The sequence below is a fragment of the Giraffa tippelskirchi genome, chromosome 2, assembly GCF_054371585.1.
Source record: "Giraffa tippelskirchi isolate mGirTip1 chromosome 2, T2T-mGirTip1v1.2.pri, whole genome shotgun sequence".
Lineage (NCBI taxonomy): Eukaryota > Metazoa > Chordata > Mammalia > Artiodactyla > Giraffidae > Giraffa > Giraffa tippelskirchi.
Window position 1 is genome coordinate 47648328 of NC_137276.1, and position 27604 is coordinate 47675931.

At 36.5% G+C, this 27604-nt stretch overlaps 1 protein-coding gene across 1 annotated transcript in view; it reads left to right on the plus strand.

Annotated features, from left to right (window-relative positions):
- UBE2D1 (ubiquitin conjugating enzyme E2 D1) overlaps nucleotides 1-16038 on the plus strand; it is a 36918-nt gene extending 20880 nt beyond the window's left edge. Inside the window, exons 2-7 of the mRNA XM_081560166.1 lie at nucleotides 5027-5090; nucleotides 5184-5215; nucleotides 7245-7322; nucleotides 8739-8844; nucleotides 13180-13273; nucleotides 13994-16038. Of these exons, the coding sequence (XP_081416292.1) occupies nucleotides 5027-5090; nucleotides 5184-5215; nucleotides 7245-7322; nucleotides 8739-8844; nucleotides 13180-13273; nucleotides 13994-14039 (420 nt within the window). The 3' untranslated portion in view covers nucleotides 14040-16038. The remainder of the gene's footprint in view (nucleotides 1-5026; nucleotides 5091-5183; nucleotides 5216-7244; nucleotides 7323-8738; nucleotides 8845-13179; nucleotides 13274-13993) is intronic.
- Nucleotides 16039-27604: the final 11566 nt, after the last annotated feature.

Sequence of the window (27604 nt, forward strand, 5' to 3'; positions counted from 1 at the left end):
CTTTGCAGTGAAAGCACAGAGCCTTAACCACTGGACCACCAGGGAAGTCCTTTCTTTTTTTTTTTTTTTTAAAAACATTTATTTATTTGGCTGCATCAGGTCTTAGTTGTGAAACTCAAGTCATTTGAGATCTTTCCTTGAGGCATGTGGGCTTAGTTGCTCCACACATGGAATCTGAGTTCCCCACCCAGGGATTGAACTCATGTTCCCTGAATGGCAAGGCATATTCTTCACCACTGGACCACCAGGGAAATCCCTCTCTCATTCTTTTTTAACAGCTGTAGTATCTACTAATATGGCTGTATCATGGAACCATTCCCTTTGTGATGGGCCTTTAAGTTATCTCAGTTTTTCATAATTATACAAAATGCCTGACTAAACATCTTTATATGTGTGTCTTTGTCTGTTTGGATGATTATTACTATGAGGTGAAGCTCCTGGATCAGAGACCGTATGCATTTTGCACTTTGATAATTATTGCTAGATTTCCTTCCAGAAAGTACTATCTCAGCTTATACTCCCTCCAACAGCAAGTGACATGCTTATTTCTTGCCAAAGTCATAATGGAGGTATTCTAATAGGGTGATAGTGGTTTGATTTGGGAAATAGCCTTATGAGTGTCTCACAGTTTATACATTGCTTTATCTTATTTTTCCCTACAAAGCCCTCTTTTGCTTTGCTTTGCTTTTGTACACACACACACAATAATTAAAATGAATGATTCTAAATGCTTTGTCTTTGAGATCTTTTGCTTTTGATCAGCATGGACTACATTGGATCTTATGAGGATCTTACGGAGTTAAACAACTTGTATAATTCACAAGACAGTAGTTCAGTATTAATTCTTTTTTTTTTTTATTCTTAAAGAGTGGAGAGAGGAGCAAAGGAAGAGATTACTGACCCTGGCATTTCTTTTTAAAATAAGAATCATTAAATTATTTTTAATACTCCATATGTGGCTGTGATGCTTAAAGTAGATAAATAAGAATTCCAGTTATGGTAGAGAAAGCATAAATCAGGTAACAGGGCAGTTTCTGGAAAACTTTGAGTAAACTAAATCAAAAGAGAAAAGTATAAGTAGTCTTTGATTTTTTTGTGTTTATCTAAAAGTACACTGGCTTCTGAATAGACTTAGAGCAAAAAGGTGCCGTTTTAATATGTCTGGTTATAGTTTTTTGTTTTATATTTTCACCTCCTTAGGATATCTCAGAATTTTTCCTTTTTCGAATTTGAGGTCTGTGTTTTTGCAGGCAGGAGAGGGTGTATATTGTGTTTTTTGTTTTCTGTTGGTCACTCTGTCTGTGCTTATGTACCATAGTTTCAGTCACATATTTCCGAACAGGGTAACAGGGCATATTTCCAGATACATATTTTGATAAAAGGATAGAACATTAGAAATTTCAGTTCAGTTCAGTTCAGTCACTCAGTCGTGTCTGACTCTGCAATCCCATGAACTGCAGCACGCTAGGCCTCCCTGTCTATCACGAACTCCCGGAGCCTACCCAAACTCATGTCCATTGAGTCGGTGATGCCATCCAACCATCTCATCCTCTGTCATCCCCTTCTCCTCCTCCTGCCCTCAGTCTTTACCAGCATCAGAGTCTTTTCAAATGAGTCAAATCTTCGCATCAGGTGGCCCAAGTATTGGAGTTTCAGCTTCAACATCAGTCCTTCCAATGAACACCCAGGACTGATCTCCTTTAGGATGGACTGGTTGGATCTCCTTGCAGTCCAAGGGACTCTCAAGACCCTCCTAAAAATTCTAGGATGTGTAAGTCTTCTCACCAAAGCACTTGTGTCATTTTTAGTAGTAACTAATGATTGATGTGACTATTAAGAATGTTTGATGTACCATCAGCGCCTCTTTTCTATAATAAGTGAGCTTTCCTATAATGTCAGCTTTATTAGACAACTTAAGAACCTGGTGTTTGCAGGAGTTCACTTGTTAGATTTTATCTTTCTCATCCTTAGCTCTAACTTCCAACAGGAGGTAGAATCAGGGCACAAAAATTTAAGAACATGACAACAAATATTTTTCTATACTATTTTGAAGGGCTTTGAAAGAACAGTCTGACATTTGAAATTTGAACGCTATTCAAGGCTATTCCAAGTAAAATATGGTTTGGGGTTTTTTTGTTAGTAAACAAAATTAATTTGTATGTATTTATGTATGATTTACTCACATATGCATTACTCTGTAAAATATATACATGCAAATCATTAACAGTTTTTTAAATCTCAATTAGAGACTTTTTTTTTAAATTATTTTTTAATTAAAGTATGGTTGATTTACAATGTTGTTAATTACTGCTATACAGCAAAGTGATTCAGTTATACATGTATATATATATACACACACACATTCTTATGTATATTTTCTTTTCCATTATGGTTTATCATAGGAATATTGAATGTAGTTCTCGATGGTATACAGTAGGGCCTTGTTGTTTATCCACTCTATTTAAAAGCTTACATCAGCTGACCCCAACCTCCCATTCCACCCCTCCTCCAGCTATGTGTGTGATTCTGTTTCAGTTTCATGAGACACTGTCATTTTCTATTTAACTAGTTTTCTAGTTAAAATCAGGGCCAAGAAGTTCCATTTATTCGTTTACACTAACGTTTAGAAAACTCAATGTGATGAATCTTTTTAAAAGCAGTCTCCTAAAAGCCCAAATTAGAAAATGGTTAAATAAAGCAGTCATTCTAAAATGAGGCTATGGGGAATTCCCTGGAGGTCCAGTGGTAAGGACTCTGTGCTTCCACTTTTGGGGCCCCAAGTTTGATCCCTGGTTGGGGAACTGATTCCTCAAGCCACTTGTAGAGTGAAAAAGAGATTTTGGCCAAGATCATGTGGCAAATAAGTGATGGTACTTGGACTTAAACTTCAAAGCCTTGCTTTTTTAACACTGTCACTGAAATCTTCCACTTTATTGTTGAACTATACTGGGACCAAAGAAGCTGCTAACTCTGTTAGTTAATTCTTGTTAGGAAGAGAAGCACAGTATAAGCTGTGGGGAAGAAACAACAAAAACAAAAAGGAAAGTACCGAGTTATGCTAGAAGGCACTAGAAAACTTGGAAGGAGACCTGAGTTTGCACTTGGCTTGGTTACTTAGCTCATGTATCAGTTTCTTAGGAAAGCTTCTCCCTACCACATCCTCTTGTTTGTCTCTGTTAGAGCACTAAACTCATTGCAATGATGCTAAGATGCCCATCTTTTTCATTTTAACATTTCTAAAATCTGGATGCACCTTGTAATTGATGGTGTCTTAAAATTAATCAGCAACATTTCTGCTTAATTATTGATACATAAAACAAGGATGTGATTTACCATTGACAGCATCTTAGATTTGATGAGTGCAGTATTTGTTTACATGTGTTCCCATGAAATTGTTCACATCATCTCCACAGTTTCCAAATACAGAGTATATACAACGATTTTCTGATTTCTAGTATCATCCTTTTTTAAGCTCTAGCCTTGTTATGTTGAATAAATTTTTCTTCGCTATCACAGGGATCGCAGATTTGGTGTATCTACTTTCCAGATCAACATCATCTAGTATATTCCCACATCTCAGTAAATGATATCTACACCTGTAGAAGGTCTACTGCCAGGGTCTGAATCCCATTTCCACCCTATACTAGTTCTGTGAGCACATAGTGAACCATGTCACTTTTATTCTTTGTTTGTAACATGGGAAGTATAATAACACCTACCTGACAGGATTATTAAAATGATAAAACATTGAGTAAATATCAGCTCCTGCTTGTTTTCATCATATATATTTGTGACTTTTCTCCTTCCTCTATAAACATAATTCATCATCAATCCTGTCATAAGTAGTCTTTTCACAATATCCCAAATCCGTCCTCTTTTATCTACCTCTTCTCTAGTCCAAGCCCCTATTATTGCCTGTAGCAATTAATTTTGTAGCTTCCCCTTTTTCCCATCTCTGATCCATTCAGTACATAGATCAGTCAGAGCCATCTTTTAAATCAGATTATGCCACTTCTTAAAACCCCTCCCAATGCACTTGGTAGAAAGCCCCAAATTCTTAATATGGTGTATATTCTCAGTTTTCTGCCTGGCCTCTGCCTGCTCTTTCAACCTCATCTTATGCTGCCGTGCCTGACAGTATCACTCAGTTCTCCCCAAACTAACTTCTACTCATCCCTTTAGATTCAAGCTGAAATGTAACTTTCTCAAAGACATTCCCTAACTGATTGCCTAACTAAATTAGGTTCTTCAGTCCTAACTTACAGTCTTTTATATTGAATTTATACCTTTCATAGTTGGTGGTGGTCATTTCCTTTCCAACTGAAGGTAAATTACTTCCCCGTGGTCATAGCGTTAGTTATGGTAGGACTGGAATGCCAGCCTAGGACTGACCAACTACAACTGTGCCATTTCCATGATCTTTTGCTTCCTTGAAAGCAAAAAAGAGCATATGAATCAATATGCTAGGCTTTAAGATATGGCCCAGCTGCTCTCCTTTCTTTGCATTTAACCTTCATGTTGTTCCTTAAATATCCATCTGTCTGAGCCTTCACTCTCCCAAATTAGATTATAAACTGGTTGAAGTAGGATCTGTGTTTTTTTTTTAATCTATATTATACACCTAGTACCTATATAAGTACTAGGTGTATAATACAGATTTGAGGGAAAAAAAATCCTAAGTTACCCTGCATACAATAGATACTCAAAAATATTTTGTATTAGGGATGCTAAAGAAAAACAGTATTTTAATTCATTTAATTTTTTTAAAGTTTGGAGCTGTCTCATGAAGGAATTTAATACCTTATTCCATATTCTTCTATCAGTGACTGATACAATATATATAGTACATTTTATGTACATATAGTATATATAGTGACTGTACAATATATATAGTATATTTTATGTGCCCATATTTTGAATAGAACTGCCTAAAATGATATTTAAATGAATTGTTTGTGTCTTCATGTATTATTGTGCTTGTTTCATTGGAAAAGAATTAATGTGAAGTATTTTTGCTTTGCTTCAGGAGTTAAGTGATCTACAACGTGACCCGCCTGCTCACTGTTCAGCTGGACCTGTGGGAGATGACTGTAAGCCTTACTCTCTTCCTAGGATTTTGCTACCATTAATAGTACAGGTTTGAACTCTTGTTAATGACTCCAAAACTCCTTTGTTTGTTTCAGTGTTCCACTGGCAAGCAACTATTATGGGGCCTGTAAGTATGATTCATATATGTGAAATTAATCCCTTCAGCCATCCGTCATTCTTACCATTTCATCTTTGATCAGATGTTTGTGGCTAGGGTTGAATTTTCTTGTACTCTGAGTCACTCAGAAAGCAAAATACAAGTAAAGGATTTATGATGATTTTCTAGAGCCCTGGTGGCAAATACTTGCTCAGAACACATTTACAGTGCTTTGCCAAATCCCTGATCATTATGCATAGTAATGCATAATTTGCAACCAGGCTTCCTGTTTGCTTTATCTTTTTTTAAATACAGAAGGTTGTTTGGAACTAAGCGTAATTACTCTCAATGTTTTAGTAGGTTAGATATAAGTCTAATTAACCCAATAATGGAATTACTACAAGTAACAAACAGTAAGTTTCATTGCAGTGTTTCATCACTGTGGGAGAGGTCAGATACAATTTTGCAGTGGCTCTGTTGTCATCTCATGAGCTTGCCTCTTTTGTTGCATTGTCCTGAATTCAAAATCACCTGCTGTTCTGTAACAGGCTTCTCTTTATACTTATTGCCTTTGTTAAGATTATTTCTTTCTACACCTGAGAAGCAGTTGTGACTTTTCTTTTTGTGGACAAAAATCTGATTGCGTGAGAATGGGCACTGACAGCTCAGGTCTGCTTCTGGATAAGAGTGTATTAGTAACATGTTTCCATGAGCATCATTCTGTCCTCCCTCCTTTGAAAGAGCTTTATCCAGGAAGCCATAGAGTTTTTAATCATATTGCCTCATGCTTAACTTTTAAAACATACACTAGTTACTGAATTTTCAGAGCAGGAGTCCTGGGCAAATGTTTTAAATCACTAGATTGTTACATTGTTAGTTTTTTAAAGGGTGAAGTGCAACATATTTATTTAACTACTTTGATAGGAATCTTTTTTCATTGCTTATCAAGAACTTTCAAAATAATATCACCTCTCACCCTTATGAATTATAGCCCTCCACAAATATTTCTCAAGTCAATCACATGTAGCAATTTATGTTACTCATACCACCCTTTATTTTAGTAATGTAAATATACCACTGTATAGTATAATTTGAGTATCTAAGAAGATCATATCTGTTGATTGTAATTAACTTATATTTTCTACATTCCTTATAATTTTTGCTAAACTAGAATTAAACAATATATATAGTAAGAATAATTATACAGTACAGTCCTCTAATATCTATGTAGAAACTTAAGGAGGAAGTAATGATAGCCTTGCTGTTCTTACCAACACGTTAACAGAGTATAACGTGATACGTTTAATTAAAATGAATGAATTCAAATAGAATTTAAAGGTATTTTTGCTACTTTTTCCCCCTTTCCCCCTTTTTAAAATTATCCTTTTTTTTCTTGCTTGTAACATAAATATTTCCTAATTGCTATAAAGACATATGGCCAAATTTAAATTCCTCTTGTAAAGTTGATTCCTAATAATTCTGTGAAACTGAATTTCTCTAGTTTCATTTGCGGCTTTTTCACATTTTCCACATTATTTTGTAAACTGTTACTGAGTGAAGATTTGAGGTTTAAATTATGTAACAGTGTCACTTAGCCTTTTCTTTTCATAAATTAGTCATTTCAGTTTATCTCTATTCTTGCCCCTTTAAGGGAAGGAGCACGAAAACTTAGGTTTTATAATTAAGAGGAAATATACTAGCCTCAACCCTTTTCTTTCATACTGATTACTGCTGTGAAGCATCATTCTTTTCTCACAGAGTCTTGTGTGTATACTTATCTTTAACAATCTGTACTCACAAACAGGTTTGTTTGGGCAAGTCACACCACTCTACTGTGTGTGCCCTATTTTTGTTTTGTTTTGAACTATGATTTCAGCATGATTGCTGGAAAATCCTCCTTCATGCCTACAAAGAGAAACCTGTTTTCAAGGTAAATGATTTGAACTTAAGACAAAATGATGGCATTTTCTTTTTCAAACCGTTTTATTTGGAGGGAATCATCTTGGATTACTAATAAATACAACAGTCAGACACTGATGTAATTATTTTGTAATTTCAGCCTGATAGCGCATATCAAGGTGGAGTCTTCTTTCTCACTGTACATTTTCCGACAGACTATCCTTTTAAACCACCAAAGGTATTTTCATTTTTATCATTGATATCATCTCTGTGTCAGGGAATTTACTCTGTATCCAGAGATATTTTCATGATGTCAAAAGACTGTGGGTGGGTTGGCGTGTCCAAACTTTTATATAAAGCCACTGAATCTAAAATATGTTTCCTCATCAAATATTTTAGTATGTCTATAAACAAAAAGCATTTATCTGTTAGGTTAGAAATTAGCTTCCCTAACCTGTCTTACCTTCCTCATTATGTATGTGTAGTTTGGAAGTTTTTATGGTCAAGAATTAGACTTTTCATTCAGGGGATTTTCTTTCCAAGGCTGATCCTTCTTTCTCAATTTTTAAGTATTCAACTAACATTTATTGAGCACCTACCATATTTTGTTGCACTGGGGAATACAAAATATAATAAATAAGATACAGTCCTTTTATTATATTTAGTATAGGAAAGATTAAGGGCTTCCCTGGTAGCTAAGCTGGTAAAGAATCTGCCTGCAATACAAGAGACCCCGGTTTGATTCCAGGGCTGGGAAGTTCCCCTGGAGAAGGGATATGCTACCCACTCCAGTATTCTTGGGCTTCCCTGGTGGCTCAGATGGTAAAGAATCCACCTGCAATGTGGGAGACTTGGGTTTGATCCCTGGGTTGGAAAGATCCCCTAGAGGAGGGCATGGCAACACACTCAAGTATTCTTGCCTAGAGAATCCCCAGAGACAGAGGAGCCTGGAGAGCTGGAGTTCATAGGGTCACAGAGAGTTGGACACAACTGAGCAACTAAGCACAAAAATAGGAAAGATTAAAACACATTCTTATTAAATTTAGCTTAGCTCTAAAGAGGAAACCAACAAATGATGAGGTGTCAGTGAGGGAGAGAATCATTAACAAATTCTGTCACTCATGAGAAAATTACTTCAGATTTTTAAAAACATCTGATTAAGTTTATATATGAAATGATATAACAATTCTTGTGAAAGATTAGAATTCTTGGTAGATTTCTTAGGACAGGTAATAAGCTGGGGCCCCTCAACTTTCCTCCAGAATAGGGTCAGCATTCTATTTCTAGACTCAGGTGTCAATTGATAATCAAATTAAGGAAAGGATTGCCTTGAGGGATGATGAAAGCCATGGTTAATTATCTCAGGTGCTACTCAACTAGTCATACCAGCTATTACAGACTTATTTATTATACTTTCTAAAATGCTTCTCCATTGCTTGGTGTTAGGAAGAGCAGGAAACTGAATTTATTTGCTTTCACATTATCAGTAGCTAAAGCTACATTCGGATAAAGTAGATGCTTGTCCAGTTTGTGTTGAATACATTTCTCCTCTAAGGTCATATGAAATTGAGGACATTTTACCCTAGAGCAAATTGGTTCTGTTTGCTTTCATAGTTCATGGATTATCAACAGTTTTGTTTTGTTTTATGTTTAGATTGCTTTCACAACAAAAATTTACCATCCAAACATAAACAGTAATGGAAGTATTTGTCTTGATATCCTGAGGTCACAGTGGTCACCAGCTCTGACTGTGTCAAAAGGTAATTTCATTTATCAGATTTAAAACAGTTAATAACAGTGAGACAGAAAAAATACAGCAAAAATGTCTTAGGGACCAAAGTTTGAAAAAAAAAACCAGTCTACTGTGTTTTCTTCTGTTTGCTTTTGCTTTCCTTTCATAGCTTTTATATTACTCTTGCTTGGGGGGGGGTTGATGGGCTGATCTAAATGATGAAATGAGAGAATTTTAAAATGGTAGAACTAGAAATTTGGGGTTAAGCCTGTTGACGTTTCATTCCTTTAGTTTGGGCTTTATCTTTAAAAACAGACGACACAGAAAGAGATACACACACAGAAGTAAAAATAAGATTTTAGGACCTGTTGTCCCGTTCATTAAATGGAATTATTTATTGACATAATAAAGCTTTACCTCTCTTTTACTTCATCTAAGAAGTAATGGCAAACTAGGCAGATAAAGTAAATGATTTAAAATGAAAGACAGGAATTCCCTGGCAGTCCAATGGGTAGGATGCCAGAATTTCACTGCCAAGGGCCCTAGGTTCAATCTCTGGTCAGGGAACAAGCCTCATGGTATGGCCAAAAAAAAAAAAAATGAAACACATATTCACACTTTAGAATAATACAGTACATATAGCATGTTAGTCTAAACTTCAAGTAATCAGTAGCATCATTGTAAGGACTGATAACTACTCCCTGCAGATTCTCAACTTTCACAGTTGTATAGCATTATTCTTTGCTAAATTATGAGATGTGTATATAGGGCATCTGAAGCTGTTTGTTTCATTCACTAATGCTGTTTGCTTTGCCACCCTCTTAATTTTGTCTTGTCTCTCACAGAAGAGAGCCTGAGTTACTATTTTGATTTAGAAACATCTGCCCCTCAAAGTAACTTGGTAGTTTCCCCTTTTTATAAAATTTAAGAAAACTATTTCTTTTGAAGAATTTAGAGGAAGAATCAATGATCATTAAAAAAAAATTTGAAATAAATGCTACCTGATTACATAACTTGTGTAAAAATTGATAAGCTTTATAGGAAGCAGTGTTCACAGCCATGATTATTTCATGTATTAGATAAGTGACAGCCCTTTGGATCAGTTATTTATGAATGGCAATTTTTCTGACCTAAAATGTCCCTATAAAATGTTTGTAGATTCTAGTGTTTTTTAAAAAATCTTTCAAATAACTGTTACATACTAGATATAGGAAAGATAACTGTCATAAGGTTATTCAAAATAATAAACTTTGCTGGAATAGTATCACAAAATGAAATTCAGTTAGCTTATGCAGGAGGAGAAGGGGACAACAGAGGATGAGATGGTTGGATGGCATCACCAACTCTATGGACATGAGTTTGAGCAAAGCTCCAGGAGTTGAAGGACAGGGAAACCTGGCATGCTGCAGTCTATGGAGTCGCAAAGAGTTGGACACGACTGAACTGACTGAACTATGCAGCTAAATACTTACAAGAGAAAGTGCAGACTACCACGTGCTAAATACTTACCTTCTGATATTGGTAGCTTTTTATAAAAAATGATTCATTTTATCGACTTCTAGAAACTTAAAAAAAAAAATTATTGGAGTATATTTGCTTTACAATATTATGTTAGTTTCTGCTGTACAGCAAAGTGAATCAGCTTTACGTATATGTATATCCCCTCTTTTTGGATTGCCTTCCCGTTTAGGTCACTAAAAGCATTGAGTAGAATTCCCTGTGCTCATTAGTTAGCTTAGAAGCTGTCGTTTAAGAACAGTTCCACATAGCCTTAGTTTCCTCATATGTCAAATGAGAATTATAATAGTATTATCACGTATGGTCACTATGCAACTAGCACATAGTAAAGCATTCAGTTCAGTCGCTCAGTCATGTCCGACTCTTTGCAACCCCATGGACTGCAGCACGCCAGGCCTCCCTGTCCATCACCAACTCCCAGAATTTACCCAAACTCATGCCCATTGAGTCAGTGATGCCATCCAATCATCTCATCCTTTGTCATCCCCTTCTCCTCCTGCCTTCAATCGTGCCCAGCATCAGTGTCTTCCGATGAGTCAGCTCTTTGCATCAGGTGACCAAAGTATTGGAGTTTCAGCTTCAACATCCGTCCTTCCAATGAACACTGAGTACTGATCTCCTTTAGGATGGACTGGTTGGATCTCCTTGCAGTCCAAGGGACTCTCAAGAGTCTTCTCCAACACCACAGTTCAAAAGCATCAATTCTTCAGCGCTCAGCTTTCTTTATAGTCCAACTCTCACATCCATACATGATCACTGGAAAAACCATAGCCTTGACTAGACGGACCTTTGTTGGCAAAGTAATGTCTCTGCTTTTTAATATGCTATCTAGGTTGGTCATAACTTTCCTTCCAAGGAGTAAGCGTCTTTTAATTTCATTGCTGCAATCACCATCTGCAGTGATTTTGGAGCCCCCCAAAATAAAGCCAGCCACTGTTTTCACTGTTTCCCCATCTATTTGCCATGAAGTGATGGGACTGGATGCCATGACCTTAGTTTTCTGAATGTTGAGTTTTAAGCCAACTTTTTCACTCTCCTCTTTCACTTTCATCAAGAGGCTCTTTAGGTCTTCTTCACTTTCTGCCATAAGGGTGGTGTCATCTGCATATCTGAGGTTATTGATATTTCTCCCAGCAATCTTGATTCCAGCTTGTGCTTCATCCAGACCAGCATTTCTCATGATGTACTCTGCATATAAGTTATATAAGCAGGGTGACAATATACAGCCTTGATGTACTCCTTTTCCTATTTGGAACCAGTCTGTTGTTCCGTGTCCAGTTCTACCTGTTGCTTCCTGATCTGCATACAGATTTCTCAACAGGCAGGTCAGGTAGTCTGGTATTCCCATCTCTTTCAGAATTTTCCACAGTTTATTGTGATCCACACAGTCAAAGGCTTTGGCATAGTCAATAAAGCAGAAGTAGATGTTTTTCTGGAACTCTCTTGCTTTTTCGATGATCCAGCAGATGTTGGCAATTTGAACTCGGGTTCCTCTGGCTTTTCTAAATCCAGCTTGAACGTCTGGAAGTTCATGGTTCATGTATTGCTGAAGCCTGGCTGGGAGAATTTTGAGCATTACTTTACTAGCATGTGAGATGAGTGCAATTGCGTGGTAGTTTGAGCATTCTTTGGCATTGCCTTTCTTTGGGATTGGAATGAAAACTGACCTTTTCCAGTCCTGTGGCCTCAAATGAACATTAACTGTTGTTACCTTTACCCTTAAAACATTTGTTTTGTGTGCATAATAGTGAAATCAGGGTATAGGGCTCTTGGTAGCAGGAGGGGGGAGATGAGGAACCTCCCTCTTGCTTAGTTTATAAAGTAGCTTGTATTTTCTTTATATGTGTTCATTTTTCACTTTTTAATATTTTAAATGTTTTATTTCACTTTTTATCATGAGTTTAGTTTGGAAACTTTCTGGAGACATAAGCCCAGATAATTTACCCTGTTTGTATAATATACTGACTTAAAATTTCATTGGGTAGATGAAAGATAAAAGAGGAATGAAATATTAGTTTTTCTTAGCCCTTATCGCCGCCTTTCCAGGTCATTTAAGGATCAACTCTGCCTTATAAATTCACCTTTGGATGTGTAACAGTAGGAAAAGATAAAGGAACATAGTAGAGGAAGGTGAAGATGGAAGATTGTTCCAAAGACTCCATGTATCCCCTTGGAAGTGGTGGCATGGAAGGAGACAAATGAGGAACCAGAGTCATTGTTCCCTTCTTTTTCAGATACTTAGTTTTTTGTTTGTTTGTTTTTGCTTTTTAAAGTATAGCTATTTGCATTAGTATTTGGATTCAACATGGCAATAAACAACTACTATATTTTTTCATTTTTAGTTTACATTGTAAAATGTACAAGTTATGTAATGATAGCTGCGCATATTATTTTTAAATGCATTTGATACAAATTATGTACATGTAATAAAAAGTTCCATTGAAAATAATTTACAAATCTTCCTTCTTTAGCTCTAAGCCCAAATAAAAAGTACATGAGCTCAGTCTCTCAAAATAGTTTGATCTACTAACTATAATTTGATTGCTTTACCTTGAATTTATTAGAACACAGATTTTTTGCATTAAAATAGAATAAAAAGTGGACAGTTTTCTTGTTAAAGTAAAAGAGTATCTCTAAGAAACATCTGAGGTTAGGATGCTATTCTAATATTTTCCAACTGTGTCTTTGGAGTCTGTGTGTTTTAATTTCAAATGTAATTTAATGTGTTCATTTTGCTTTTTTGTTTATAAGTTTATTGTCTATTCATTAAAATTATTTTTACATATGTACTTTTGTGTAAAGTAGAAAACTCATTACCTAATATGGTGTTCTCTTTTAAATCTAGTTTTATTGTCCATATGTTCTCTGCTTTGTGACCCTAATCCAGATGATCCCTTAGTACCAGATATTGCACAAATCTATAAATCAGACAAAGAAAAGTAAGTGTTGGCTTATATTGGTTTCTGTGCATTTCTATGTAGTCTGCCAGAACATAAGTATTATCAGTTTATTTAAGTACATTTAGTTATGCTTATTATTTTTGTTAAGTTTATCTTTCCAAAGGAGTAAATCTTTCTTTTTAAACTGTTACTCTTTTTACAAAAAATCTCTCCCCTTCCCATTATTGTTTCATCCTTTACTATTTAGTAGTATTTGGTTTGCCTTTGCATAATATGCGTGTTTTTTCATAGCAACTATCAAGCTATATATAATTCTAAGCAGTAAATTTAAAATTTAAGAAGTTGGTAATTGGAAAGTGCTGAATATCATATTCCTTACTTTCTCCCAGGAAGAGAAGTTATCCCTAACTACCCCTAAACTGACCTACATCTTGCTGGTACCATTGATTCATTTGCATTTTATAGATAATGAGCATTCAGAGTTGACTTTTATAGATTTGTATTAGAAATTGACTTCTTTATTTTGTTATTTATAACTTAGGTACATTTTCATATAGGTTGTAAAGAGATCTATTAGTTTAAGAAATCCCTTATGTTTTCTGTTTTATTTACATATGAACCAAAGTCACATTGACCCAATAATTGGTATATGTATGATTATTGTGATTAAATGTAAAAAGTTACACAGCTTTACATAGACAGATCTTCTAAACCATTTAATTTGTATGTTTTTACTGTATCCCTTTTGTATATCTACAGATACAACAGACACGCAAGAGAATGGACTCAGAAATATGCAATGTAAAATGAAAAAAAATTTCATATATACCAGAGTACTGTAAAATCTAGGTTTTTTTCAACATTAGCAGTAAATTGAGCTCTGTTTACTGTTTCATTGTACCATGAAATCCTTTGATTTTTACCCATTTTAAATGTATTTCTGAAGCAAGACAAAACAAACTTCCAAAAATATTCTTGAGACTGTGATGAGAGCATTTATCATTTTGTATGCATTGAGAAAGACATTTATTATGGTTTTTAAGATACTTGGACATCTGCATCTTCAGCTTACAAGATCTACAATGCATCTGAAAAGCAACCAAATTATTTTTTGCTGAAACTAGATGTTTTTACATGAAAATACTGTATGTGTTATCTAAGATGTCGTCAGTTTTATAAATCTGTATTCAGATTTCATTCTTTGTTAGCTCACTTTATAATTTGTATTTTTTTACTGTATAGACTAAATATATTCTATTTACATGTATGTCAACTTGTTACTTTTTTCCTGTGAACAGTATTGAAAAAAACCCAACAGCTGATAATGAAATGAATTAACTGTCTCCCTTGACTTGGGGTATTCTGTAGATTGATTGCAGATTTCTTAAACCTGAAATGATCTTTACACTGTAATTCTCAGTATACTGATTATGGAGAAACACTTGTTTTGATTTTGTTATACTTGACTTAACTTTATTACAATGTGAATTAATTGCACTGCTAAGTAGAAAGATGTATAACTTTTATTTGTTGCTTTTCACATTTGAATTTTTTTCTGTATAGGCAATATTATATTGACACCTTTTACAGATCTTAATGTAGCTTTTTCCATTTAAATAAAATGCTTTTTCTACTATTTGTCTTGATTACTTTGAAAGATAAAAAATTGCCTTATCTACAAGTAAGGATCAATACTCTATATAAAATTTTGCATGAAAATTAATTCCAAATTGTAAGGATTAAGTCTGTTGTACTTGGCATTGAGTGCGTGCTTAGTCTCTCAGTTGTGTCCAACTTAAGCACCATTAATTATATAAATTTTGCTTTAGATTTGTATCTGTCTACTAAATTGTCAATCTAAAGGATGATATACATTAGTCCTTTGTTATAGAAGAGAATTTAGGATATGTCGGGGTTTGTCTTGTATCACATATAAAATGAATTATTTTCTACAGTACTGAGATGAATATAAGGCAATGTCATCCACATTGAAGAAAAGTCTTTATAGACCTGAAGAATAATTAGGTTAATTCATTAAAATACCCCTCTAGATGTAACTAGCATTGTATTTCTTAACATTGTAAAATCTAGAATTTTAAAAATAGAATTTTAGTGCTATCAGTTTGAAAGAGGACATACATGTTTTAACCATAGAAATTATAAAGAAAATTCTAAAATGACACTTTTCCTCTGTTTTATAATTTGTCAGTTTAAAGTGACTTAAATCAGCAGATTATCTTTGCAGATTTTAAAGAAAACTAGAAAATCCTAATGATTAAAATACATCTCTAATTATTAGCATGCTTACCAAACTTGAGTGTCATTTTTAAGAAGAGTTGTAGCTCTTCTGATTATTGCAGTAGCTGTGTAAGTGTCCAAAAAATCTGTGATGGGTATAGTCATTAGCAAAGATTTTAAATCACTAAAGTATTTTACCATGGTTCATTATTATTAAAGCACAAAATAACCCAGTGTTAGAAAATGTGTTTTTATAAAGGAATGTAAAATAAATAAATGAATTGTGAAATGGATGTTTAAGAAAATATAGGTTTAAAAAGTAACTATATTAAGTGATGTCTTAAAACAGCCTTATCATGAAAAACACTACTTTACTATGTTGTTATAAGCTACTTTGGCCCAGAATTTGAACACTCAACATCATTAGATTTAAGTATTTAGTATATTTTGATAATAAAGGGTTTTGTTTCATGAATATCTTTCACTTTTTAAAAACCTTTTATTTGTGTGACATTTATTTTTGGAAGTGTCTTTTTTTCTATATTAAAGTTTTGAAGCTTGCCTAACTCTTGTTTTCCTTTGCTTACATATGAAATGTACAGCCACTCTTGAGGAGTGAGCACAAATTCTCATCATTAATTAAAAGTCTTTAAAGTTCAGAAGCAGCATAATGATCAGTCAGATCACTATTTTGGGTTTTTGATGTGTTTAATTCTAAAATAGAGTACATCAGTACGTGACTAAATCTGAAGACAAGGACCTTCTTTCGTAGATTAGCCATTAATTTAAGGACCTCTAGGGAATGAGGACGGAGAAGGCAATGGCACCCCACTCCAGTACTGTTGCTTAGAAAATCCCATGGACGGAGGAGCCTGGTAGGCTACGGTCCATGGGGTCGCTAAGAGTCGGACACGACTGAGCAACTTCACTTTCACTTTTCCCTTTCATGCACTGGAGAAGGAAATGGCAACCCACTCCAGTATTCTTGCCTGGAGAATCCCAGGGATGGCGGGGCCTGGTGGGCTGCCATCTATGGGGTTGCACAGAGGCAGACACAACTGAAGCGACTTAGCAGCAGTAGCAGCAGGGAATGAGGAAAATGGGTAGTCTTTTGGATCCCACCTTTTAAGGTCCTCAGTGCTTTGAGACAGTTAGAAACCATATTTAAATTGGGTTCTGGACACTGACAACTGCCATATACAATAAATCCATGATACAGGCTATGCAGGATAACCTAACTCTTATCCCCCAACTATCTCAAAAACATGATTGCTGAACAAGCTTTACACATGCCTGTGTAAACCATATATGATTATTCATTTTTGCTACCCCTCCATGAATTCTGTTAGGGGAATTTTTAAAGTTACTTTGTCAATTTCAAAAGACTCAAAATGGGTTAGGTGAGAAACACAAACAGCACAGAAGTTAGTATTTGAAAGAGTAACTTTTTTAAAAAAATGATAAAAACATTACCATATGTAGTTTTTCATTTCCTTTATTATTTTATCACAATGACCTGCTTTGTACATGATTCAGTCATTGATCGGAGAAGGCAATGGCACCCCACTCCAGTACTCTTGCCTGGAAAATCCCATGGATGGAGGAGCCTGGTAGGCTGCGGTCCATGGGGTCGCTAAGAGTTGGACACGACTGAGCGATTCACTTTCACTTTTCACTTTCATGCATTGGAGAAGGAAATGGCAACCCACTCCAGTGTTCTTGCCTGGAGAATCCCAGGGACAGGGGAGCCTGGTGGGCTGCCGTCTATGGGGTCGCACAGAGTTGGACACAACTGAAGCGACTTAGCAGCAGCAGCAGTCATTGATGTTTTGCAGAATCTTGCTCTGTCACAGTTCTGTATTTTTAATGTGGAAAGATTAGGGAAATTTATTTTCCCCTTGGATTAAGAGAGATTCTTGGTGAAGCTATTGAAGTGACTATTAATAAAATAATGACAAATCTGGATTTTAAAAGTTTATTTCCATCACTTTATCAACTGTTAACTATGACTTCCAAAAATTTTTCTTAAAGCAGAAGTTTAACTGCAGTTTAATGCCCCTAAAATGTGATGCCAATTATTTGTGACAGTTCTCATTTTTATAGTACTTCTCTGACTGCTCTGACAGTTGTGTTGTACAGACAAGATAGCAAGCAGGTAGAGATTGATCTAATTTCACTAGTAGAAATTCCTATGTATAAATAACTGCTGCTACTGCTGCTGCTTAGTCTCTCAGTCATGTCTGACTCTACAACCTTATGGACTGTAGCCCACCAGGCTCCTCTGTCCATGGGTTCTCTAGGTAAGAATACTGGAGTGCATTGCCATTCCCTTCTCTAGGGGATCTTCCCAACCCGGGGATTGAACCCAGCTCTCCTGCATTGCAGGCAGATTCCTTACCATCTGAGCCACCAAGGAAGCCCATAATAACTAGTCATTTCTAAAAAAATTTTTTTGTACTGAGATCTGCAAACTCCTAAGCTGCATATTGATACACTTTGACCAGGAGTTTTTTTCATTAATAGTAATGACTTTGTAGTAGAAATTAGTAGAAAATTTGTGTACAGCTGACATTTTTGGTTCTAGAAATAATTTGTGATGCGGTAGTGTCTTGGTGATAACCTAAAATAGTGTGCTATCACTTATTTGTATCATGTTACATTTAAATTTCTGCTCTCATTATATATGTAAGAATGTGGTTTTGCAGTAATAGGAAGAGGGAATATTTACCTAAAAGTTCTAGCAGTTGAAGGCATTTTCATTTAATACGACACATTTCTTTAAAAACTTACTTTCAGCACTCTCTTAGGTTCTGCGGTTGCAGAGGGAGAGGCATGTCTTTCTCACCTCAGGAGGAAGTTGTTTTTATTATGCTGGCATGTGTCCAAGTTCTGAGCTGTGCTTTCCTCCTATCTTTTGCTTGCTTTTGTTGAAATCTTTTTAGTGCAAAAGAACACTATGAGTTGTGTGTACAGTATTTTATTGTAAACTCTTAATATACATTTTGGGGAACAGTTGTGATGCCACTTGTATAAACACTTCTGATATACTCATCTTGGTCCCATGACCAGCCACACATTCAATGTGTCAATAGAAGAATTCACAAGATGAAGCATATGCTCATACTCACAGCTAAGATTTGTTGATTTGTTTCAGCAACACAGAAGAGGTATGCAGCTGCATCTGTAGGGGGAAAAGACAGATCAGAGTCTGGAGGAAACCGTGAAGCTCCCTCTGAAGGGGCCACACAGAGTGCAGTCTTCCTCTAGCAGTGAACGCAGGAATACGGGCACAGTGTTCAGGGGCTTTACTGGGGGCTAAACCATGTAGACATACATGGCCCACCAAAATTCTAGGCTCCCAGAAGGTAAGCAGGTGTTCACTGAAATGATGCCAGCACAGCAGATACAACCTCACATTGCATAGGAAGAGTTTCAAAAGCAATGTTCCTAGATGCCAGCTGAGGGCCAACCTGGTGCACCATTTGTTGACAAGACTGTTCTTTCCTCTTGAAAGATCAAGTTGGTTAATTGTGCTTTTAATATTTGTTTGTTCTCACAGCCATTATGGGTGATGTGTGCAAGTTTCCCCCCTCTTTTTAAAAATATTTGGCTGCATCAGGTTTTGGTTGCTTCTCTGTAGTTGTGGAGTGAAGGCTTAGTTGTCCCATGCAAGGTGGGATCTTAGTTCATCTACCAGGGATCGAACCCGCTTCCCCCGAGTTAGAAGGCAGATTCTTCACCAGGGAAGTCCCAAGTTCCCCCTTTATGATTGTGAAATTGTCTATTTTTTAGTTTATATTTGCTGTAAAGATTTTGAAATCATGTTGTTGGAAACACACACACACACACTACACACACAGGTGAAATCATGATATTTTACTGGCAGAATGATCCCTTTCTCATTAAGAAATGTCTTTAATAATGCTTTTAGCTTAAAGTCTACTTTAATATTAATACAGCTTTCTTTTTGGCTAGTATTGTAGTGTATCCCTATGTTGTTTAATTTTGGGCCTTTCTGTGTCTTTTTAAAAAACGTGTGTCTCCTGTACTAATTATAGTTTGGTTTTCTCTGATTTGGTTTTTAATCCAACATGACAATTTTAGTATTTTAATTGGAGTATTTAGTCCTTTGCATTTAATGGAATTACTGATATAGTTTGGTTTCTACCTACTATGTTACTGATTTTTTAAAATTAATTAATTAATATTTTGGCCGTGCTGTTCAGTTTGTGGGATCTTAGCTTCTCTATCAGGGATTGAACCCTGGCCACAGCAGTGAAAGCACCCAGTCCTAACCACTGGATGGCCAGGGAATTCCCATGTTCCTGATATGTTTAAAATCATGTTTTATTTTTTCCTCCTTTCTTGTCCTCTTTTGTTTCAGTTTTTATAATAGTCCTATTTTTCCCTCTAATAACTTATTAGACATCCTTTTATTTTTTTGTAATTACCCTGAATTAAAAGATCCATCTTTGTCTTATCTCAGTTTAATGTAAATTATTACTTATACCATTTTCCCATAATGTAAGAACTATTTGGGCCCTGTTGACTCCTTTTCCACATTTTACATCATCATTATGAAGTTTGATTTTACATATATGTAGAATAATGATCCCTTACATTCCACAAGACAAGTCTTATTTTGTGTGTTATTGCCAGTATACTGATCTCTATATATATACTTTTCCAGTGGTCCTCATTGCTTCTTGAATTTTCATGTTTCTATCTGAGATCATTTGCCTTCTGACTAAAGAATTTCATTTAGTATTACTTTTAGTGCAAGTCTTCTGGTGACAAATACTCTTTTTCTTTTTTTGTTTTGCTATTATTTATATAGGATATTTTCTCTGGAAGTAGAATTTAGCTTGCTATTTTCTTTCAGCACTTTAAAGATATCATTCCATTGTCTTCGGATCCCACAATTCTGTTGAGAAATCTGCTATTAGGTTTATTGTTGCTGCTTTAACAAGTATCTAGTTTCTCTGCCTGCTTTTAAGATTATATTTTTTTTTACTTAAGAGTTTTACTGTGATATTACAAGGTATAATTTTCTTCATCTTATTCTGCTTGAGGTTCACAGAGCTTCTTGATCTATAGGTTGATACATTTTCATGAGTTTTGCAAAATCTTGGCCCTTATTTCATCAAATATTGCCTCTGTCCCATTCTATTTTTCCCCTTTAGGACTCCAGTATAAAATGTACTAGATCTGTTTCCTAACCTTTTTCCTATGTTTTTCTCTTTTTTTCCTTTGAGCTTCTGTTTGGAAATTTTGTATTTATCTTTTCTTTTCCAGTTCACTAATCCTGTCTTCTGCATATCAATCTGCTCTTAAAACTATCCCTTCAATTTCAGATATTATAGTTAACTGCAGATTGTCTTTCTCAGTCTTAGAACTATCATTTGATTTTTTAAAATATTTTAGTTTTCTATTTTGTTCCAAAATTGTTTATTTTGTCCATGTTTCTTTCTATTTTTGAAGTTCTTAATTACCGTTATTTTAAGTCTTTGTTAACTTCAAGGAAATGAATCACCTGTGGGAATGTGCTTTCACGCTTTTATTGAAAGCCATGTACTGTGTATAGAAACTGTAGAGTCTCTAGATGCTGTTCTCTTCCACAAGAGAGGGTTCACCCTCTCCTCTGTCAGACAAATAGTGTGCAGAGATGATCACTGTAAGGCAATCAGGGTCTGTGCTTAGTTGAAGCTGGTTGCAGTTTTATGAGATTCAGTCTATGTCTGGTTTACCCTTGTGCATAGTGCACAACCCTCTAGGATTCTCTTGGTTTCCTCAGACCAGAGAAATTACAGGAAATTCCATTCTGCTTTTCAATAGTAATTTTGATTCACAGGTTTAGCCTCTTGCTTCTTAGAGTTACAGAATATGGCAGACATCTTGATGGAGGACTAACCATATGTTTGAAGTCTTTCGAATCCACCATTTTGTCACTTCCGCTCAGTACAATCATCAAAAGTACTACTAGCTTTTCTGTTATGAACAGCCGCTCTCAGAGATCAAGCCTGAATTCTCAGCTTTATGCCGCATCCAGATTAAGTGCCCCAGGTTAAAAGGGAGGCTGTAGATGATTAGTGTCAGATTTCCACATCAGTCTTTTAACTTCTAGTACGTTTTTTGGGGCTCCTGTCCTCTAGCAAGCCTTTGTCTTCTCAATGGTACAAGACTGCAAAAATTTATACTATGTTTTCAAAAGTTTATTTCTTTAACTTCCTGACCAACATAGCTCAAGATTCTGAGAAAACAAGTTGCATGTTGAGGTCCTTTAATTTTCTAACTTTGTCACTCTAGCACTGTGCAACCACAGAAAGCTCTGTTAGCTTCTCTGCCCCAGCAGCAGCCTGCTGCCTGTGCTAAGGCCAAATTCTCAGCTCTAGCCTGTACTCCAGGAGAAGAATGACCACACAAATTCAGAGATTACTTTTGATGTATTTCATCTCATTCAGGTTTTCAGTAGGACCATCTATCTGCAGACAGCTGTGTCTATTTCTGCACTCTTTAAATGCAGTACTGGTACAACCTCCTATCTTTCCCCCTATCCTCAGATTAACCATCCTCAGAAAGTCAAAGTATTAATAACTGAAATTTAATCTTGTGGGTTATCATTTTGAAAAATGTTGAGAGGCTTCCCTGGCAATTCAATGGTTAAGACTGTGCTTTCACTGCGGGTTGAGGGTTCAATCCCTAGTGGAGAAGCTAAGATCCTGCATGCTGCATGGTGCAGCCAAAAAAAAAAAAAGTTTAATAATAGTTCCCCACATTCTCAGAGGTTTTGGAGAGGAGTCTGGGAAAGAGAGAATGGAGATACTAACGGGTTAGCCTTTGAATCCTACACTTCTGCTTTGAAGCTCATTTTTATCAGATATGTTTGTGTCCTATGGCTCACACATTCATTTCCAATTTCAACCAGCAGAGTTAAAGCACTAAGCCTTCAAAACTGAATTGTAATGATCTGATGTGGCTTGCATCTCCAGACTCATTTTCCACTCCCTGCCTCCCACCAAACTTCGTGCATTTCCCATTGGCTACCAACCTCTTCCACTTCCAGTAAAGTGGTGCTTCTCAATCTCACACTTTGGTCAATCTGCCTAAAATGCCATCTTCAATCCTTTAACTACCTTGCCAAGTGCTGATAGCTTCCCTTTTGTTTTCCCAAAGGTGGTGCTAAAGCTCTAGTTTATGGTTTTCTCTCTGGCCTGCAGATTCTTGACTGGCTTTCTGTGTGTGCTGTCGTGTCTGACTCTTTGTGACCCCACGGATTGTAACCCACTATGCTCCTCTATGGAATTTTCCAGGCAAGAGAATCCTGGAGTGGGTTGTCATTTCTTACTCCAGGGGATCTTCCTGACCCAGGGATCGAACCTGCATTCGATCGTCTGCTGCATCACCTGCATTGGCAGGTGGATTCGTTACTGCTATGCAACCATTAAGTAGAATGAGGGATATCTACATGCACTAACATGGGTGTGTTTGAATCTGCCCTTCAGAATTCAGGGAAGGTCATGAAAGCTGGAGTCTTGCCCAGAGAAATAGGAATCAAAATGAGGCCTCTGTGCCCGGGGGCCCCACTCAGTTTCATCACTACTGTTGTCAGAAATGCACACAGGGAGCTAGACACAGGGTGGGGGCATGTGTGTATATTAGTTGTGCCAAGAACTAGAAGTGCTTGTGAAACAGCTAGGGGGATCATGAGTGATGCATCCCCAGCAGCTTATGGTTTCTTGATGGAGTCCACAGCACAGTATGAACCGTGTTCCTTCAACACCCTCCAAGAAGTCTATCTGGTGTCCTCCCAGACTCTTCCCACTCCCCAGTGCTGAAGTTCGTGATTCACTTCATGGATAGGCTGAAAAGGAAATGAGCTCCTTTCTGTGTTCCACACAGCTGGGAAGGCGAGCTGGTCACTCACACACTCTCACTTTCCCTCGTTGGAGATATCACAGGCTCAGAAGATAGCTCTTGGCCCTAAGCTGTGCTGTGTTGGAGGAGGGTTGATGTAGTAAAATCTTGGGTTTTTTTTTTAACCCTTTCCCACATGTCCAAACTTGTAATTCTTTTGCTTCAGTATTGTGCTGGAAGTTCTCTGCTGGAAACCTGGAGTTCTACAATGGCTGTTTCATCCGTAAGTGATTGTCTAAGACAGTGTTTTGCAGGAGTTCCAGAGCTGAGGACATGAGGAGCTGGAGCCAGTTCACGGGCCACTGCAGGGTCCAAAGCCAGGACCAAGACCATGGTTTGTATGTCTATTACCCAGTGCACATTTGGGCAAGATTCCTCCCAGATCCCTCATCATAGACACTTATAGCTCCCACAAAGGCACTTTTGTCTGTGGAGAGATGCCAAATTTTTGTTAGGGGTGGGGCACAAGCAAGGGTCAACTTACACAGCTAATAGTGCTGATATCACTCTATCCCCAGTGTGTATCTTTATGAGTACCCTCACCATTCTGTATTATCAGTGTCCTTAACCATGAGATCCTTAGTGTTTCTCATTTTTGATTCCTTGAGACCTAGCACAGTATCTGGCACACAAGAACTCAAACATTTATTGAGTAAACAAATGAGTGAACTGGGTCTCAGATGATACTTAGGATTTTAAATGGCATATTTTAGTGGGGAAGACATTCATTCAAATAAGAGAAACCAAATGGACATAATAAAGTAAAAACAAGTAAAAATGGCCTTGGTAAGTCTGTGTGCAATTAATGAGAGAAAAGTTTAGGTGGAGAAGGCAGAGTAACTCGATGTGAAACCTTGATTTGATGGTTAGAGATCAATAGGGCTTCCCAGGTAAAGAACCCACCTGCCAATGCAGGAGATGGACACAGGAGACCTGGGTTCGATTCCTGGGTTGGGAAGATCCCCTGGAGGAGGGTATGGCAACCCACTCCAGTATTCTTGCCTGGGAAATTCCATGGACAATGGAGTCTGGTGGGGTACAGTCTGTGGGATCACAAACAGTCAGACATGACTGATGTACTTAGCACACATGCACAAGAAATCAATGTAAGTTTTTAATCAGCAAAATGATGTAATAAAAGTGTTTGTTTAGGGCTACTTACTTAGCAGAGTGCAGAACTGGAATTAGATTAGTTTGTCATACTAGAATCCTCAGAATCATTCTTGGCTTCCACCTATTAATGAAATCCTGCTGATTGTACTCAGAAATGCCTTCTGGAGTGTGAGCCATGACAGAATCTTAGCTCAGGATCTTAACCTCTTTCCTAGGTTACGACAATAGCCTCCTAATTCATCCCTCTCTTTAGAGTCTCATTTTCATCACTCTCCATATGCCTACCAAAGAGATTTTCCTAAAAATGAGCTTAAGCTGCCTAAAAAGCTATTTGTCCATCTTTTACTAACAAATTCCTTAGCATATCATACATAGCCTTTCACAAACGAATGCCACCCAATCTCTTTGGTTGTCTCAGACCACTCCTTTTCACATATATTTTATCTTTCTGATGACACCATATCCTTGTGCATCTGTGACTCGCACATACTGTTTCTCTTTTCTGGAAAGCACTTCTACCCTTCCTTGCTTGAAAAAAAAATAGTTCAGATGTCACCTACTCTATGAAGCCATTCCCTACTCTCCCAGCAGATTTAAACAGATGGATCATGCCTTAGTCACCTTTGTATTTTTAGAACTCATTGCAATATTTAGCATAGCACTGGCTTCTACTAGAAACAGTTTTAAAAATGTTTAATGATAAATATTGTTATATTCTGGAAAAATGCAAAACAATACAGACCTATATAAAGTAAAAACTGAGTAAAGTAAAAACCATCTACTCACGCCTGCAATACTGAGGTACAATCACCATTAAATTGGATTTTGTGTGTATTATTTTACATAGTTGTGTTTGTATAGTGGAGAAGGCACCCCACTCCAGTACTCTAGCCTGGAAAATCCCATGGATGGAGGAGCCTGGTAGGCTACAGTCCATGGCGTCGCGAAGAGTCGGACACGACTGAGCGACTTAACTTTGACTTTTCACTCTCATACATTGGAGAAGGAAATGGCAACCTACTCCAGTGTCCTTGCCTGGAGAATCCCAGGGACGGGGGAGCCTGGTGGGCTGCCATCTATGGGGTCGCACAGAGTCGGACACGACTGAAGCGACTTAGCAGCAGCAGCAGCAGTGTGTCTAGTTTTTAAAAATTCAAGCCTGTTTTTGAATGACTGAATGGATGAGTGAGTAAAGGAACTTCAGATGTTATTTATAACAATCCACTAATTAGTTGAAGTCAAAAAAGAATTTTTATGAGTATAGAAAAGAAACAATAGACTGTGAAGGAGTATTGAAAGAAAAAACAAACAAACAGGGAATTCCCTGGTGGTCCAGTGGTTAGGACTCCACACTTCCACTGCAGGGGACATGGGTTCCATCCCTTGTCTGGGAACTAAGATCCTGCAAGCCATGAGGGGTGGCCAAAAAACCAAAAACAAAAAAATAAAAAACTACTGCAACTTCATGACTGAGTTGCCTGTGTTACACTTAAAATAGAATCAAACATAATTTCAAAGCTGCAAATTGTGGATTCATAGGTGGAAATTTTTAACAAGATGCAACAAGAAAGATAATCCTTCATGTATATCTCTCTGAATACAGTTTTCATACCTGTACAACACAAGTAATCCCAATTTGTAGGGTTTATGAAAGGATTAGGGATAAAATATATTAACATGTTTGCCATGCAGTCGAGCAATAAATTATTATAATTATTATCACTTGTATTGATAGAGTGTTTTACAATAATGTGAGGGCAGACAATGTAGGTTATCTTGTTTACTAATAACATTATTCCCTCAATATAATCATGCTGAGTTTCTTCTATTCTTTAAGTCGGCTTTTAGGAATATCCAATGATATGAATTTGGGTTTCATAAATTTGCATACAATTACACCTGTCCTTTTTACTTGTCCTTCCTCCTGCTGAGTCACAGAATCAGCTTTAAAATAGAAAAGATATATTTATTTTGCATAATACTGCTACAGCAATGGCTAAAAATAACTGATATGCTCTTAATAATTAAGGCTGCATACCTTGTTCTAATTGAGAAGTAATTCATAAACTAATTTGGATATCTGGGAACTAGTAACATGCAATAGATCCTTCTTTCTTATTTTTCTCTCCCTTTCATCCTTTTGTATACTGTTTTAAAAGGCAAAACCCTGTGAAGTGATAACAGACCCTAAGGAAATGAAAATGGTTTGAAGGAAAAAATTACACATGTAGCTTTCTTCACATATAATTCATTAAAATCTTGATTTACAGGAAAGATAAGCTAGGAGATATTCAGATTATAATTTCTTTCTTGTATTGCTCAATTAATTGTTATACTTCTATAATTTGTGTGTATTTAGGAGTCCAGGATTACATCTATTCCTCGTGCTAAACCTATTTGATGATTGCCCTTGTTGTAGCTGTGTTATTTATCCACTATAATTAGAAAAGCAACACTGCTTTCTCTTAGGAATATTTTTTTCTCCAAGTGATATCTATATATCTAACTCTGTTATTCACCAGGGAATTATCTTGGTCTCTGACTGCTGCTACTGTTTATTGGTGCTACCTTCAGCTTTACCACTGTGCAAGTATCAATAAACCATGATCACTGCATGATGAACATTATATATATGTTCCCAAATTTTACATGGTTCTCATGTAACTGTCCCTTCCACACATAACTGTCCCTTCTATTGGCAAACGGCACTTTTAACAGGTAGTTGCCTTTTTCTATGGGGTCAAATTTGTATATAAATAATTTGTGCAGAACTAATCTTTTTATGTTTTTTATCTCCTTCTTTTTCTCCCTCCATCTGTTCATCAGTCATGTGCAATGTATCAATACTATGCTAATACTATAGGGAACAGAAAGAAGCATAAGACTTAATCTTGTCCTCAAGTATAGTTTACCATTGGGACTTCCTTGGTGGTCCAGTGGCTAAGACTCCATGCTCGCAATGCAGTGGTCCCAGGTTCGATCTCTCTTTAGGGAACTAGATCCTGCATGCCACAGCTGAAAGAAAAACAAACAAAAAAAAACCCCCTACATTCTGCAACTAAAAAGATCCTGCATGCTGCAACTAAGATCTGCAGCCAAAACAGA